The sequence below is a fragment of the Anomalospiza imberbis genome, chromosome 2, assembly GCF_031753505.1.
Source record: "Anomalospiza imberbis isolate Cuckoo-Finch-1a 21T00152 chromosome 2, ASM3175350v1, whole genome shotgun sequence".
In the NCBI taxonomy this organism is placed as follows: Eukaryota; Metazoa; Chordata; class Aves; order Passeriformes; family Viduidae; genus Anomalospiza; species Anomalospiza imberbis.
Window position 1 is genome coordinate 77,507,336 of NC_089682.1, and position 16,628 is coordinate 77,523,963.

Here is a 16,628-nt window from a genome sequence, read left to right on the forward strand (position 1 = left end):
AACTGGGGGGAAAAGTCTTGAGCTTGAGCAGGAAAACAACCTGTGTTTTCTAATTTTGTTTCTTAAATTCTGAGCTGTCAGGTTCTATTATTTACATGAGACAACTGACACACATATCTTCTAGTTTCATCTCAGAATAGTGACTCTTCATAGTCCTATAGCTAGGATTTTAGAAAAAAGCATTATTATTTTATTACTGTTAGTTGAAATTATTTGACTCACTTCTTTATCAAACCAAGACAGGCCATTTGTAATATTCAAATTGTTAGCAATTTATTTTCTAGGGAAGACAGTTGATAGCCTTTTGAAATTCATCTACCTATTTAAAATCTGCTTTAGAACACTGGAGAGACTTTGGGTTTCCTTAACAGATTTCAAGAGTTCCTGCCTACATGCAAATTTCTGTTTTCTGTGCAGGCTTTGCTGAGATTTCTGTGTAACTAGAGGAAACAGCATTTATGTCTGTGGGAATGCCATCCCTGAAGTGTTAGAGAGACTCTCTGAAGTAGCCAAAGGCAATGCTGTCTTCTGGTTTTTCGTCTTCAAAGTTTTTGGGGGACTGTAATAGGTTCATTAAGGACAATAAAGTGTATGACATTTTCCTCAAGTGCAGCAACTAATCCTAGAATCCCTTGTCACCAAATTAAAAAAAAAAAAAAAAGCTTTAAGCCGTGTTGCAAAGCTGGACCAACCAAGGTGGAAAGATCCTGCCCAGTTTTGTGGTGCCAAGTCTACAAGGCCATTGGGACTACCTGGCCCAAATATTCTGACGTGGCTTAGAAAACTCTGTCAAGATGTAGCTGGATGGGTTCTGCCAGTACAAGGTTTGATGATGCAATTTTGTTTCTTAATCTTTTTGTTCCACCTCTGATTGGGATCTCTTTGTAGCCAGATGCAATGTTAGAGAAGCATGACTAAATCTTTTAGCTTTGTGGTGTTCATTGTATGGATTCAGTCGGCTGAAATTGCTGGAGACAATTTGTTTCTCAGAAGCTTAAAATATTCTGTGCCATAATGGAAAGATTTCCTGGGCAGATTCATCCCACTGAAATGTAAACATTTCAGTATTTGATCATAGCAATATATCCCTTCATCTGATCACAAATCACAACAGACTGGCCTATCATATTTTTCTAAAGGGATCTGGGTTCTGTAGGGATTGTTCTGAAATCACTTAAATGCTGTTTCAACTATTGCCCCCCCAATCAGAGTTAAAATAAAATGGATATATAAAAGGTCACATGAGAAAACCTTCCCTGTGCATGAACTCCTTGCTGAGATAGCAGTGCTAATGCCTGATCCTTCCAATCACTGCATATTCGTATCCCTTAAAGCAGCTGGGTTTTCATATCAGCTAATGGTCAGAGAGCCACAGGAGGTGCACATCCCAGATGATGAGAGCTCCTGTATGAGCTCTCTAATAAAGGCCTGCTTATTTGTATGTAATGTATTTTCTCATTTTTACTGAAATTAGGTTATTCACCATTTCTGTTTTCCTTAAAACACTACATAAGTACTTGACATAACGCTGTACATGTGTGTTAGAAAATGCTCATAGAGCATCCTTGAGACTAAATCAGTTAAAATATCCCCTCATGTTGCAGATTTTCTGTAGAGAGAGGTTTCGAGAACAGACTTTCTTAAAATTGATAATTCTAATAGGTTTCTGCTAACCAGATCGAGCTGTGTTGTGTTTTGGCAAAAAACAAACTCACTTAGATGAGTGGCAAGTTATTTTTCTAGAGTACAAGCAGCCATTTGCTTCTGCTTTGAGAAATGTTCTCACAATAAAAGGAAGATAGCACATGAAGAGCATTCATATTTGCTCAGTATTGCTTCATTTTAGTAGGTTTAGTTGAAAAGGACTCCATGGGGTACAAGGAATCATCAAATCCACTTTAAATTATTTTCATTCTCTGGAATACCTCTTCACTGAGTAACAAGGATGACTCATTTGGCTTATCTTAGACTTTACAGTGTACCTTGTGGATACATAAGCATTACATGGATCTCTGCTCAGATATGCAATTGATTTTTTGATTTATGTGAGTCCTTAGGCTCTCTTTGAACTGTGAGTCATTAATTCAGTAGTGAAAGATGATTAAGCAAGTGGTCTTTTGACATCATAGATGGGAAGCGGTTCTGAGAGTTAAAGTGAAGCTAGGTGAATGGTCTGAGAAACTGAATTCTTTCAACACACTGGAGGTGTCATCTGAAAAAAAAAGTTATTTCAGTTAGCTCAGATCCTTCCTGGTATTCTTTCAAAATGATTGCTTGTAATATGCTTTAGTCAATGAAATGATAATGACAGAGTCAGAAGCATTTAATACTATATGTAAAGAAGTCTTCTTTAGAAAAATAAATGATGACACATGCAGCTTTGTCTCCTAGTCTATCTTTAAAGTTGCTTGTGAAGGGCTCATAAGACTGACAGCAGATTGTAATAAGTCAAGATCGCTTTTTTCCTGTGCTTTTATTATTTTGCTCAGGGAAATACATTTGAATAGTAATTTCCAGCTTGGTTGTGTAATCCATAGAGCCTCTTGACTGATGACTATCCTGCTTCAAATTAACTTGAACTGTGTCAGCAACTAAGGGATTTTACTTATTTGGTTCTTCTAGGAACTATTATGTTTCTTTTAGGAAGTGTTATATGAGTCTGAGGCATATGTGATGGTCTGGATTTCTTACAATTTCAAGAACAAGAGGGAAGACAAGGCTTTAGAAAGCTCATTCTGGGTATGGGAGAGCTATACTGTGAAGTGGGCTGACCACTGTTCATAGCGAGCAATGTTACTGCTGCCAGGTAGTAATAAAGCTGTGAAAGTTTATAATCTAATTTATCTTTTTGGAAGGTTTTCTGATTATAATTTGGCAGCTACAATTGTTCTGTATCTTGAAAAAGAGGTATTTCAAAGAAAGATAACACAAAGATCCTGGCTTTAAATGTTTCCCTAACTTTTAAGACCTATCTCCTATCTCAGTGGTGCTGACATCTGTCAGTAATGTAGGGTCACTTACAAGCACTCATGCAGTGTTTGGGTGGCTCCAAATACATGCCCTTTGCACCAGACAGCTAAATCTCTGTGTGGTTCATACTGCCACCATATGAGATCAAATACTGAATCACCAAAGCCTTTCTGCACTTCACCAGTGTGACCCCTGCTGTGTGAGGAATGCTGTGTTTCCTCTTGCTTTAGAGGAAAAGAGGCCCTACCTAAGTTTGTCCATCCAAGTTTCCATGGTTTCTCACATAAGAAAAAGATCATCATTGGTGGGATGAAGTATAGCCAATCTGTAACAAATCCACTTCATAGTATCTGAAAAACTTCCTTCTGTATTCCTACCCAGTTTTTGTCTTGAGGTTTTTTTTTGGTATTTTTTTTTTCAGTTGAGGCTCTGTAAATTTTTAACTGTTTATGTCAGGTGCCTGCAAAACTCACAGGACTGCAGATGAAGTAAATATGGATGTGTAATAAATTTAATTCTTTTATCTACTGTGCATGGATTGATCTATGTTCTATCTTTAGGACTGGTTTTTATTTCCTCCTGTATAAAGCGTATTTTACATTTCTGCATGAAAAGATATTTGCTTTCTTTGTATTGCCAAATGTAGTGCACTCATTCTGTCTTTGTTTTATTTTTGTGACCTCTTTCCATATTCATGGAATGTATTCCCGTTAAATAGTTTTGGTTATACTTCTCATGGTTCACATAAGAAAATTTCTCCTTCCTACCCACTCTACTTCATCAAGTCTCTTCATTCCTGTATTCTGTATCTACAAAATAAGAATAATTATTATGCATTGGTTTTGACTGGTAAAATGCTTTAAAATTCTCAGGAAGAATGGAGTTTACGAATCAAAGCACTTTTTTCTTCTTCCATGAACAAATCAGCAACTGCCATTGAGCTGGGTTACTATATATATACTTTTCAGGAATCCTTCCAGAATCTCTCCATTTCCCCTCTATTGTGTTTCAAGAAATGTGCAACTCATCTACATTAGGCCAATGAGAAGCATCATTTTCTGTCATTTAACATCAATTCTGAAAAAGAAAAACTTCATGATAATTTGTCTCTTGGAGGAAAATTACTGTGATATTTCTACCAAAGTCTCTTTCTTTCAGATCACCGATTTGTGTGCCTAGCTCTGGGTGACTAATTTTTGTTGGAATAACTAGTAGCTCCTAGTGTGCCCCACAGTGTATGGTAATTATTGAGTCTTGTTCTTAACATGTCCTTGATTTTCTGCTGTGGCTCTGATATCAGTGGGTCTTTCCAGAAGCCTTCTATGATTGGCTTAGAGCTAGTGACTGGTCTTACTTTGAGTACAAAACATGCAAAGCAAAACTCATATTAATCCCGATGTATCTTCCTTTGTATATGTTAAGATCATTAGATTTATTTGTGTTGCAGAAGCAGGATTGTTTTGGAAGGGTTTTTAAATGCATATGTTTTGGTTTGTCTCCCTGTTACGTGACTTGGATAAGATCTAAATTTTAAGACATTTATTTTTCTGCTCCTTGCTTTTGTTTGCATGAAACAGTGATTTGGCATATAATGGTCTGGATTCTGATTTGGCTTTGCTTTATTTAGATAAGCATTTTAGTGGCTACATTTAGGTGAGAAGTGAAAATTTCTAAACTAGGCAAGAATCTATGGAAGCTCAAAGCTAATGGTGGTGTTTGCATTAGACAAGACACAGTTCAGTGAGATGCAGTGTGCACCTTCATTGTCTCAGTGTTAGCAAGCAAAATTGACACCATATGTGCCCAACTGTAATTGCTCCATGAGGAGAAAAGAGAAACATGTCAGAACATTTGAGTAACACCTAATTCAGCCCATGGTTATAAATAAAGCTGATGGTTGCTTAAAAACAAAAGTAAGAAAATATTATGGTATATTATTCCTCAACAGTGCTTCCTACATATGTGAACTTTATTACAGAGACAACACAAGTGAAAAGAAACATATAACAACTTTTTAACAGTATTTTTATGTTATTTTATTTTTTTCGCAGTAAATAAAGTGGTTATGAGGCTCCAAGGAAAACAGCCCAGATGTTAGTGAGTTGTATGAAATTTAGTGGAAACAAGCTGTAAAAAACATAGTCATAAAACAGCCTGTCAATGCCACACATCTGGACAATGCAGCTGTATGTTCCCACTGCTGTCATCACCCTAAGAAAACTCAATAGCCTTATTTCACCCCAATTAGGCTGCATACCAACAGAATCAGAATTACACAGGGAGGGGGTGTGTTTTCACCAAGACAGACCCTCTCAAATTCCCTTCAAGTTTTTATCTTTCATTTAGGGCTAGTCCTTCAGACACTGGTCACTTTGTAAACAGTACTGGAAACTATTCCCCTTGATTTGCTATCTGTTAGGTGCTTTTTAATTTATTGCTTTATTATATGTAGTTGCTTCATGTTGTTTCTTTGTTTAAAACCTAAAGAAAATTACATTTTCCTGTGAAACCTCTGTGTCTGTTGACTTTCTCATAAATCATACAAGATTTTTTCCATTCTATTTTTATTGCTGATACTATAGCTGATATAACTTTATTTGAGGTCTTTGGAACCAAATAATAGTGGTGTATGATACTGATACATTGTTTCTTCTGGAAATAATGGCCATTTCAACCCACAGATGGTACAATGTGAGATAGCACTTCCTCATTTCAACATGCAAATAAATATGAATTGAGTGCAGTATTAAAACTATGCAAGTAGTAGTTTTGTTGAGATTTTTTTTTTCCTTTGCAGGTGATAGAATTAGCCAAAGCCTTTCTGGACCAGGGTGAAAAAATTCCTGTAACCCTAACTGGAAAACTGTTGAAATTTCAATTGCTTTGTCTCAAACAGAAGGATCTTCAGAGAAGACAAGAGGAAAAGAAGGTACTATAGTATGCCCTAGGAACATTACAGTTTTGAAGACACTTCTATTCTATGGTGTTGCTTCCATGAATTCAGCTTTCTTCTCATCTTTGGCTTAGGAATTTGGATTAGGAATATTTTTTTAAGTTGATTAGATTTTGTGGATGAAGTTCTCAATTACTCAAATGCCAGTGAGAACATGGGGGAAAAAAAGAAAATAAAAACACTGTGGAAGAAGTCTTTGCTGGAGTGAGAACTAGTAATGGCTTTGCTGAGTGTTAGGACCAATAGAAAACAGAGCTAGGAGCAGGCTTCTGCTGAATGTATCCCTGCTGAAGTAAAGGCGTAATACTCAAATTGTATTGGGAGAGGTTGTTACTTGGGAGGCATCAAGGATAGACACAGAGCAGACTATGATGGAGTTGTTGTTATGAATCTCCTCTCTGGAGGGAATTTAGAGAAGTTATCTCTTCCATCCTCCAGCACTAAAGCAGGATAATATTTACATAAGCTATTCCTGGCAGATGTTTGTTGAACCTTTTCTTAAAACTTTCCAGTGCTGTGTCTTTTCTTCTCCATGGCAACCAGTATTATTCCTGAGACATCTCGGCAATGCCCGCATTTGAAGAAGGTTTCTGATCCTACCAACCCCACTCTCAATAAATCTGTTTGAGTTCTCCCTGCGTATAGGGACAACATTACACTCCATTCTACAGAAATCTATTACATATTTAACTAAACAAACCCAAATATGTGCCCTGGTTGTTCGTTTTTGATTATGCATGTTCCTCTCCTCTGAACTCTCTCAAAAGAGTACATATTTTGAAGTCCACTTCTCAGAACCAGGTACCACATTTTCCGGTGTTCCCACACCTTGCTTCCATTTGTCTCCAAGGTCATCACTACTAGCTCCAAGATTGTCTTGGACAGATTGTTTATGTGTTCTAGGAGGAATTTCACCAAGCTTGCCCAGAATCACAGATCAGACCTCTAATTAATTTCTAACATCTTTTGGAGTTGTCAGTGGTACATTTCAACAACTTACCGAACAGTTGGTTTTGCTATAGTCCTTTTCCAACAAACATTCATGAAACTGAAGAAAGTCAGTTAATTATCAGGAAGTCATACAATTGCTGCAGTAAGTTTACCCTGTTAATTGATCAAAAACTATAATGCAGAGTGCGATGATATGGAGACCTAAGCAGTCTGTGCATGTAAAAGAAGCATGCAGAAAATAGTTTAATGGACTTTGTATAGCTGAAAAGCCTGTAAATTTCTTTATCAATAATTTTATTTGTGGGAGTAGTTGGTGGATGAAGTGTAGCACACAATCACAAGAACATTAAATGCTAAGTGATTCCATTAAAATTATGTTCTGTTTCCACAGAAGTCAGTTTATTCGGAAATGATAATTTAAACCACAGAAATAAATGAAGAATATGAGAAAAATAATGTGTTTTCAATCTGAAAAGAAATAGAAAGGCTGAAGCTATAGAACAGATTGTTAATTGTGAATTGAGAAAAAATAGCTTTTTTTTAGATAGCACTCAACTCTTGTAAGTAAACTGTCCAACAAAACATTGAAGTTTAATGGTAATTTAATATTAAAATGGCATCTTTAGAGCTTTGATTTAGCAAAATTTGTCTTGTAACTGTAATTTTATTTCCCCGGTTAATTGGAGGATAGTCAATGCTGAGGGTTGAAGAGTCTCTGGCACTTCCAGTTACTTCTCTGTTTTAGCCAAACTGTCTGCAAAAGTTGTCACCTCCTTTGAATTGTGTCTATATCAATGTGTGACAGGCAAACACAAGTGGAGCCGTTGAACGACATAGTCAAGAACTGGAAAGCTCTTGGATATGAGGATGCTCTGCAGTACAGAGTGGAGAGAAACTGACTTCTAATTTAGAGTTCTATCTCTAATTTGGCTGCCATAGAATTTTTAATCCTTTCCAACCAGCTTGTACAATACAAGTTCTGTTGCCAACAATCTGGGTGTTGAAAACAGGATTTTACTCACAAATCAGTTCTCAGAAAGCATACATATCTGTCCTTGGGTCTTTTTCTTAAATAGATACCAGTTAATAGAATGGATCAGCAGAACTAATACAGCATGTAAATAACCAAAAATAAGGCATTAGGAAATTTCTGTATTTCATTAGGAGCAGGAGCTTGTCATAAACTGACAGGCATAAATATTATGTAGAAGAGAAGTGTCGCTGAATTAGAAAACTGTTTGAGGTAGCAAAATTTTGAAATGTGAAGCTTAAAATAACAAAATTGCAGAAGTTCATGAATTATTAGAAACTCCACAAAAAGCTGCACCTTGTAGGGGAATGAGAAATATGACATTGAAAGAAAAAGGAAAGAGTCCAAGAAAGGAGAGGCTTTTACTTTCTAAAGTATTTAGGTCAAGTAATGTTCTTTGTTAGAATCTTGGCAAGTCCAGAAATGTCTCTGCTTATTTAAGAATTACTTAAAATTATGCAGATGCAATAGATCAAGTTGATTGTGAACTCTGTGGCATGATGATTGTATCTTCTGTTTAATGTGTTCATCATCTTAGAATTCAAAGTACTATCAAAATTTCTAATTTGAAATGTCAAAGATGGAACAAATTTGAAAAAAATAATGAAAGCCTCCAAATCATTCATTTACACAGTGGAAATAGTTTCAAGATTCTGTCAAAGACATTTCTAAATTTTACAGAAAGGAAATTCAAGAAGGAAGGGAAAAGCAGGAAAAGATTTTCTGTTTTGATTTTGAATTTGAACTAAATACAACTTCTACAGCTGGAAAGTCTGCTTTTCAGCTGGATCTAGGGAAAGCAACTCTACAGAGTTAACTGCCCTCTCTCATTTGCATAAAGGGCTTTTCTAATTGCTTTAATAGCCTTTAAAGTGACATCAGCAGGATTGTAACTGTAAGTTAAGTTAATATTTTTATTTTAATTAATTTAGCTTTATAATCCTGAAATGTAATTTTTACATAGTTTGAATGTAGTATTTCTGCAGGGTAGAAGTAAGGTGAACACTTTCTTGATCTACAGAACCTACTTTACCTAAATATTTTTTTGATTTTTTTATTTCAAAATCTCAATTTTTTGAATTTATAGTGTGAGGCTTTGGGACACTTACAAAATCTTTTTTCGTCCTGTACTCTTAAATTACTAGGAAGAGCTTTATGTAGGTGTTTCTGTTTGAAAATAATGAAAATGGTTGAGTAATATCCTGTGTGAAATGAACACACAACTCTTGGTTCTAGTTTACATTAGACAGATATTTACATCAAAGAAAAATAGTGCTGGTACCATTTTACACCATAGTCAAGAGTGTTAACAGAGATGTTAAAGATATTAACAGATATTGCATTTTTGCCATATTTCCCCTCAGTCCAAGGAAGGTTTCTGGCTGATGCAAGTGCTGTAGTGGAAGTAACTAAAGCACATGGGTTTTTTTACTCATCTTTCTACCCATATGCATTTTGTTAGTTTGGTAGGTATAATGTCTACCTACCTCTTGCAGTTCCTTTTTAATGTGAACTCTTAGCATTATGACTGAGTAAGAAGATTTAAATAATTGAATATGTGTTTTAGTAGGAAAAAGCAGGGTGTTAAAGACAGCTCCATCACATGAATATTATAGCAGCTGAAAGGAAAAAGTGTGAAAATAAAAAAATTGAACACCTAAAGTTTTACAACAGTCTGACCTTTGTTCTGCACAAAGATTTTAATGAGAACTTCATTTATTCATCTTGTCAGGCAGAACAGCAGCAAAAAGAAAAAGTGAAAGAAAAAGCTAAACCTCCTGATCAGACAAGTGGAAAAGATAGTAAAGGAAAAAAGTCAGTGGCACCAACCCTTGCTAAAAAGGACACCAAATTGAAACAACGGGGAGAAGTGGAAGTGAAAGACAAATACATTAGTAAGTAAAATATAATTATATACTCCTGATAAACCTCTGGAATATTTTGTTTTGTTCCATGTTGAAAAGTCAAGATCTATTTGGCAGTATCAAAATTTTGCCACTTTGCATTTGAAGAGGGCACTGTGTTCTGCTCAGTGTTAGGATGGATTGTGCAGTCCAAGATGTAAAATACAGATAAGTTATATGTGGCATGTCAAAATCAAAATGTTTGGGCATATGTAAGACTACAAGAAAGTAGCTAAACAAATCCTACCGAAAACTTAACCTGGAGAAAGATTTCAGAATAATTAAATGTGTCAGAATCCAAAGGTGGCTTTCTCCTTATACTATAGTTTAAAACATGGCTGACAGAGTTGCCAACCCTATCAGTGAAGAAATTTTTCATAACATTCAATCAAAGCTTCCCCTCTTTATATTTTTTTCTAATATAGCTGTATAAAGAAAGAGAAAAAAAAAGAACATGCCTTAAATTCAAAGACAGTCTGTATCTGTTTCTGGTAGCTAGCAGTCATTTTATCATTCATCCCTAATACATTGTCACCTTTCTGAAATTAAATATTTCTATTTTTGAGTAATATTGACATTACTTGCATTATTGTCTTTCCTCTTTTGCATATGGACTACTCTCTGATAATCAGAACTGATTGTTATGCACTTGTCATGATTATTAGCATAATCATAATTATAATTTTCAAATGGCAGGCAGTCTTCAGCATGTATGCATTGGAATTTTTGGGTCTCTGTAAGTGACTGCGCAGACACTGTGTCTTTTTTGTTAAAAATAATTAATGTTCAGTAATTGTATGTGCTCATACTTTTTCTTTCTACAGTAACTGAGACATAAATTTATGTACTTCATTTTCAGTACTAGGAGTGAAATAATAAGCTCATTTTCTTATGGTTTTGATTTTTGCTTTATGCAATATATGTGCTGGACTGTGGTGGCTGCTTCCTCAGTCAGTCTCTCTCTAAATTTCTGTGTTATTTTATGTTTGGGTGATATTACAAACAACAGAGATCCTGCTGCTCCAGGTGGTAGTAGCATTTGCAGAGCCCTGGCCATATATCTGAGCACAGGCAGATGTCAGTGCCAGGCTACCTTTTTTCCTTCCTTGAGTAAATGAGTCCCACAGGCTGAGGAGTCAGTAAAGCACTTGGACATGTGATGTGTTAGTAAGCATAAGAAAGGATCTTAATGCTAAATAGAGTATGAAGCTGTGATTTTAGTGTAGGATTGTCTGCAGTAACTCTATGTGTTTCAGCATTGATGGAGAGATACAGGACCTCCAGCAGACAGTTTCTGTTAATTTAGGATAAATGACTGTCCTGGATGAATTAAACACCTAATACCTGTCTTACTACCTGTATTTCTCCTTAAGGCATAAAAGGAAACTACACAAGTCTAGAGAGTTCATTTCTACTTATATCATTCTTAACCTTTTCCTTTGGTATTGACATGTTGCTATGCATATTTCTACATAACTGATAAGCTCAAATAGAGCAGGTACTCAAAGAAACTCCTCATCTGCATTTTAATACGAATTTGGATATGCCCCTGCCACCTAAAAGAACTAGTGTGAGCTGGTATTACCAGCTGATGAGGATTTTGCCAAGAATTACATCTAGTGAACATGAACCTGCTGGGTAGGGAGGAGTCAGTAGTGAGTCAGCTGATACCTGCAGCTAATCCTTTGAAATTATTATGACTTGAGTAATCTTCCATGTAAGACACAGTAAATTACTCTTTGTAGGCTCCATGTCCAACTTTATGCAGGATGAAATAGGATAGTTTAAACTACCATTAAAGCATGTGGATATGTCCTGACACTAAACTCCTTTGAGAGGTGCAATTACAGAAATGCTGCTACAACATTCTGATTATTATCAGCTTCTGCAGTTTTTCTTCTGGTCCTTCTCCAAACAATTATTACTTCTGACTTGTATTCTTCCTGCTGTGTTCTAGGTGGTTTGGTCCAGAAGACCTGAGTCTTATACATATAATTTTTGAATTTATATGTAATTTTCCCAATGAGAGTATAAAAACTGTTCCTCTGACCTTCATTTGCATTACCCCATATAGTCAAGTAAAAAAAAATATTTTGTTTAGCTTACTCCAATTTGTTTTTGTTGTGTTTTGAACAGATGATGAACCAGATGATGGTGCTCATTATTACTTTATCATTCTGGGTTTCCCCAATCTTCAGTTATTGCCTGTCTTGACTGACCTTGGAATTAACATTTCAAGTGTGATTCAAATTTCTTCTGAGAATTACAAGCCATTGCAGATATACTTAGAAGCAACTAAACTTAAAAGACAATCTTCAATTTTACCTGAAGGTAATCTGGTCATTAAAAAAAAATGTAAAAATGAGATCATTTTATATCCAGGGAATGACTGTTCTGGCTGTGTTTTTCTCCCTCTCCATGGCTTGTGTTTGTGCATGCTACCTGTGTTTGTGCGTGAGCAGCTGTGTTTGCCAGTGCCAAAGTAGTATTGCCATTGGTTGGCCACCAAATCAAATGGCTTACGAGTGCAAAAACAGGACAGTATAAAGAGGGTCTGGCTAAGCAGACAGAGTTTCCAGCACAGTAGCCACCAAAGAACAACATTTTATCAAATGCATACTTCTGTGAATTGTTAGGAAGTGTACTGGTAAGAAAACTTGGCTCATTTGGTAACTTCAAGGAAAGTAAGCAGTTGGCTGCTTTGGGACTGTGGCCCCAGCCACAGGAGAATATGCCACAGAATAATGCTCTGTAATTATACTCAGCTGTCCCAAGGCTGTTGACACCTTTCTTGAACTGGGATCCTGGTAAGCAGCAAGCTAAATATGTGTCATTAGTGATGGCTGGCTATCCTGAGCTGTAGTGACATAGCCAGTAGATCAAGGGAGGTGGTTATTCCCTGCTATTTGGCTGTCATGAGAATAGAATTATGGACTCTACAAGAACAAGGAGTTGGTCATTTGGCATGGATTTGCCAATGGAAGTCATTCTTAACCAACCTGATAACCTTCTATGACAAAATTACTGTCTTGGTAGAGGAGGAGGAAGCAGTGAATATTGTCTACCCTGACTCAGTAAGACCTTTGGCACTGTCTTCTCATAAAGAAGCTGGGTAAGCAAACACTGAGTTGGATTGAAAACTGGCTGAATGTCCTGGCCTAGAGGGTATCAGAGGGGATTGGTGGTATAAGTCCAGCTGAACATCTTTGTTAATGATCAGGAGAGTTCTCTCAGCAAGTATTATGATGCAAAACTAGGAGGAATGGCTGAAACACCATAGAATTGTGCTGGTTTTCAAAGGGACCTCAACAGGATGGAGAAATGGTCTGGCAGGAGCTTATAAAATTCAGCAAGGGCTAAGTCCTGCACCAGTTCATGGTGGGGGCTAACTGGCTGGAAAGCAGCTCTGCACAGAAGGACTCAGGGGTGGTGGCACTAAGCTGAATGTGAGCCAGCCCTGTACCTTTGTAGCAAACTAGGCTAGTGGTGTACAAGGCTGCATCAGGTCAAGGGATTTGAACTTTCTTTTGTACTCAGCACTGGTGAGGCTATACTTAGAATTCTGTGTCCAGTTCTGGACTCAGTACAGGAGAGATCTGGAGCTACCAGAGAGAGTCCATCAAATGACCACAAGTATGTTCAAAGGACTGGAGCATCTCTCATATGAGGAGAGGCTGAGAGAGCTGGGAATGTTTACTTTACTGTGGAGAAGAAAGAGCCTGGAGGGAACTCATCAATGTATATAAATGCCTGAAAGGAATGTGCAAAGAAAAGGAAGCCAGGCTCTTTTCAGTGGTGTTCAGTGACAGGACAAGAGGCAATGGCAAAACTGAAACACGTAGTGTTACCTGAAGATGAAGAAACATTTGTTTACTATGAGGGTGACTGAACGCTGTCACAGATTGCCCAGACAGGTCATGGAGTCTTCATTCTTGAAGGTATTCAAAAGCCATCTGGACATGGTCCTGGGCGGTCTGCTCTTGGTGACCCTGCTTGAGCAGAGGAGTTTTACCAGATGAGCCACTCAGGTCCCTTTCAGGATCAATGACTGTAGTTGGAATAGAAGATGATGGCAAGATATAAGTGGGGGTATTTTTTAATCCCCAAGTTGAGTGTCAGATATTTGCTGAGACTCTGAGGATGGAAGTAATTTAATAATACTTAGAGAAGACTGATCCATAATTTGTGCTTTATGTTAAAGGGAGACACTGTACCATGATTTGTCAAATACTTATATATTTTAGATGTAGAAGCAGAGAAAAGAAAGGAAGATGAAGTTAAGAAAGACCTGGAAACATTTTGGAAATTCCTGAAGCCCGTTCTGAACAGTGGAAAGCATGGATCAAGTCTCTATGATGTTGCCAGGCTTCATTACCTAGTTAAGGAGAGTGACTTTCCCCCTGATTGGTCAGACAGCGAAATGCTGGTCAGTACATTCTGTTTTTACAGTGCATGCCATGCTTTAGGGTTTGTAACTTTTAAGAGCACTTTAGGAATTTAATCTCAAGTCTTCTCTGAAACAGAATCATAGTAGTTAGTATATTTGTTATCTTAAACAAAAATTACTTCTATGTATCCAACAACTTCATTCACCATCTGTTTACAAGGAGTCCTTTGAATGAAAATGACTGATTTGGAGTTTCTTAATATTGTAGGCCACAACAGAAGAGTTGTAAAATAGTTTGAGGTTTTAAAGTTATTCAACATCTCTATAGACCCAGTTTACATCTCATTCAAGATTCATATGTGTGTATGAAATAACACAGAAGTTATATTTTTGTCCTCATAACGTCAGGCCTACTTAATGCACCTCAGAATAGACACATGAGAAAAAAATAGCTGAATGAAAGAATACTTTTTGATATATGATGTTGCATTATCATACTCAGTTCTGCTTCGTTTTGTCCAAAACATGGCTCTAACTCATTATAGCCTGCTGAGTCAGGACTATTACCATGCACTGAAGGAGAAAATGAATCATTAGAAATGTTTTTCATCCTAGATTCTCACATACAGTGAGGTAAAAGAGTCCAGCATTTCTCAATCTACAGTGTCAGCAGTAAAAAATACAAACTGCTAAAACAAACTGCATTATTAGGATAAAAGGACTTTCTAGGGTTAAACTACATTCTTTTAACCCTTATTTGTAGTACAGTAGATTCTGTATACAAACAACTCACAGTGGATTCCAAAGCATTCACTGAAAATGCCTTAATTGTGGAATCATGCAGGCTTGCTACATATGATATTGCTTATCATTATACTTTTTATATAATCTTACAGTGCCAAGCCTCTTTTGAGAAAACAGTTTTTATCTTCCCTATAATCACATCTTACAGGGTTTCTACTTTTGAATATCTTGCAAGCGCCTATATTATAGTTGAAATTAAGGAAAAACCATCTGTCACTGAAACAGATTTCAACAGATTTGAGTTACAATTTCATGAGCCCTACAGAAGTAAGAAAGCTTGTAAGTTTTTTAAGAAACAGCTGGGGAGCATATAAGTTCTGAAATCATAGGTGGATAAAGTAAGTCTGTTCTTCTGGACTTTCTGGAGAATCTCTGAGTCAAAACTTGCTGCATCTCTGATGTGCAAGACACACAGGAGGAAAATTCGTGGGGCAAAAGGTTAGACATTAATACAAAAATGACAGAGTCTTGCATACTGCAAGTAGTATCTGCTCTCAGATTTGAGATCTTTAAAATAGAAAGTACTTTCAAAAATATTTACTTTGTTGAAGAGTCACTAATGGTTAGACTTGAAAAACTTTTGATAAACATCTATGTCCTGAGGAGAGATCAGGCAAATTGAATCACAAAATTGTAATTATGCTAAACTTTGCTTGGATCCCATTGAGGAGCAGAGTTTTGTTACTTATGACTTTGTAAAAAATCTTGTTTTGTTTAAAAGGCTGCATTGAAAACATTCCAATATTTTCTATAAAACTTTTATGAACTCTAGTGGTACCTTACATATACAAATAAATGAATGAAAAGGTGTTATACTAACACCCATTCTTCAGAAGAATATTGAACTGGGAAAACAAAGGTACAAGAATATTAATGAACATTTTGTTTTTGCAAATAGAATATCTTTCCCAAGTGTCTCTTCTAGTATTTAAATGTTATGAAAATGGAGTCAAGTATTCCATAATTTATCAGTGATTTGGATTGCCTGTTTCCCAGTGTCATAAAGAGCCCCTGAGTTGAGGAAATGAGATGTTTAATAATTCTTAAGGGTTTGTTATTATTCTTAGTGCCTAATGTCAGTTGTGCTTCTTCACTGTGTTCTATTTTAGGCAATTTAAAATTGAGAAATTCAATGTTGTTAGCCGCCTCTTAGAGGCAAACTTCTTAGTACAAGAGACTTGCCCTCAATTCACAAAAGTGAAAGAATTACTCAGAAAAGGGCTTTTAACAGAAATCCTTTAAAAGTTATAATAATTCCATCCTTTCCACAAAGTCCAGGATGTACAGGGGAAGAATACATCCATTCAAGCTGCTGAAACTCAAGTGTTTCAAGTGGTCTCCTACAGGGTATTGGTATTTGTACAAGAACATTTAATATTTAAAATAGCAGTTGCTATTATTCCTTTTATTCCTCCCAAGCTTTGGTGAAAATCATAGTACATGACCTCAAGAATCATGACTCTTACCTTGTCAGATTTTTGCAGATACAGCGCTCTCCTTTTGGACATTTGGGCACTACGCTGACATTCCTTCACTCACAGCTGTGGATTTCAGAATGCCATTCTTGAGGCTTTTTTTGTTTTCAAAGAGCAACAGAAAGAAAGAAAATAATATGAGATTATATTAATT

The 16,628-nt window shown here is 36.4% G+C and overlaps 1 protein-coding gene across 1 annotated transcript in view; it reads left to right on the forward strand.

Moving 5' to 3' along the window:
- Positions 1 to 16,628, forward strand: part of SPAG17 (sperm associated antigen 17) — an 88,500-nt gene that overhangs the window by 15,175 nt on the left and 56,697 nt on the right. Inside the window, exons 4-7 of the mRNA XM_068181889.1 lie at positions 5,768 to 5,899; positions 9,637 to 9,799; positions 11,945 to 12,139; positions 14,053 to 14,234. Of these exons, the coding sequence (XP_068037990.1) occupies positions 5,768 to 5,899; positions 9,637 to 9,799; positions 11,945 to 12,139; positions 14,053 to 14,234 (672 nt within the window). The remainder of the gene's footprint in view (positions 1 to 5,767; positions 5,900 to 9,636; positions 9,800 to 11,944; positions 12,140 to 14,052; positions 14,235 to 16,628) is intronic.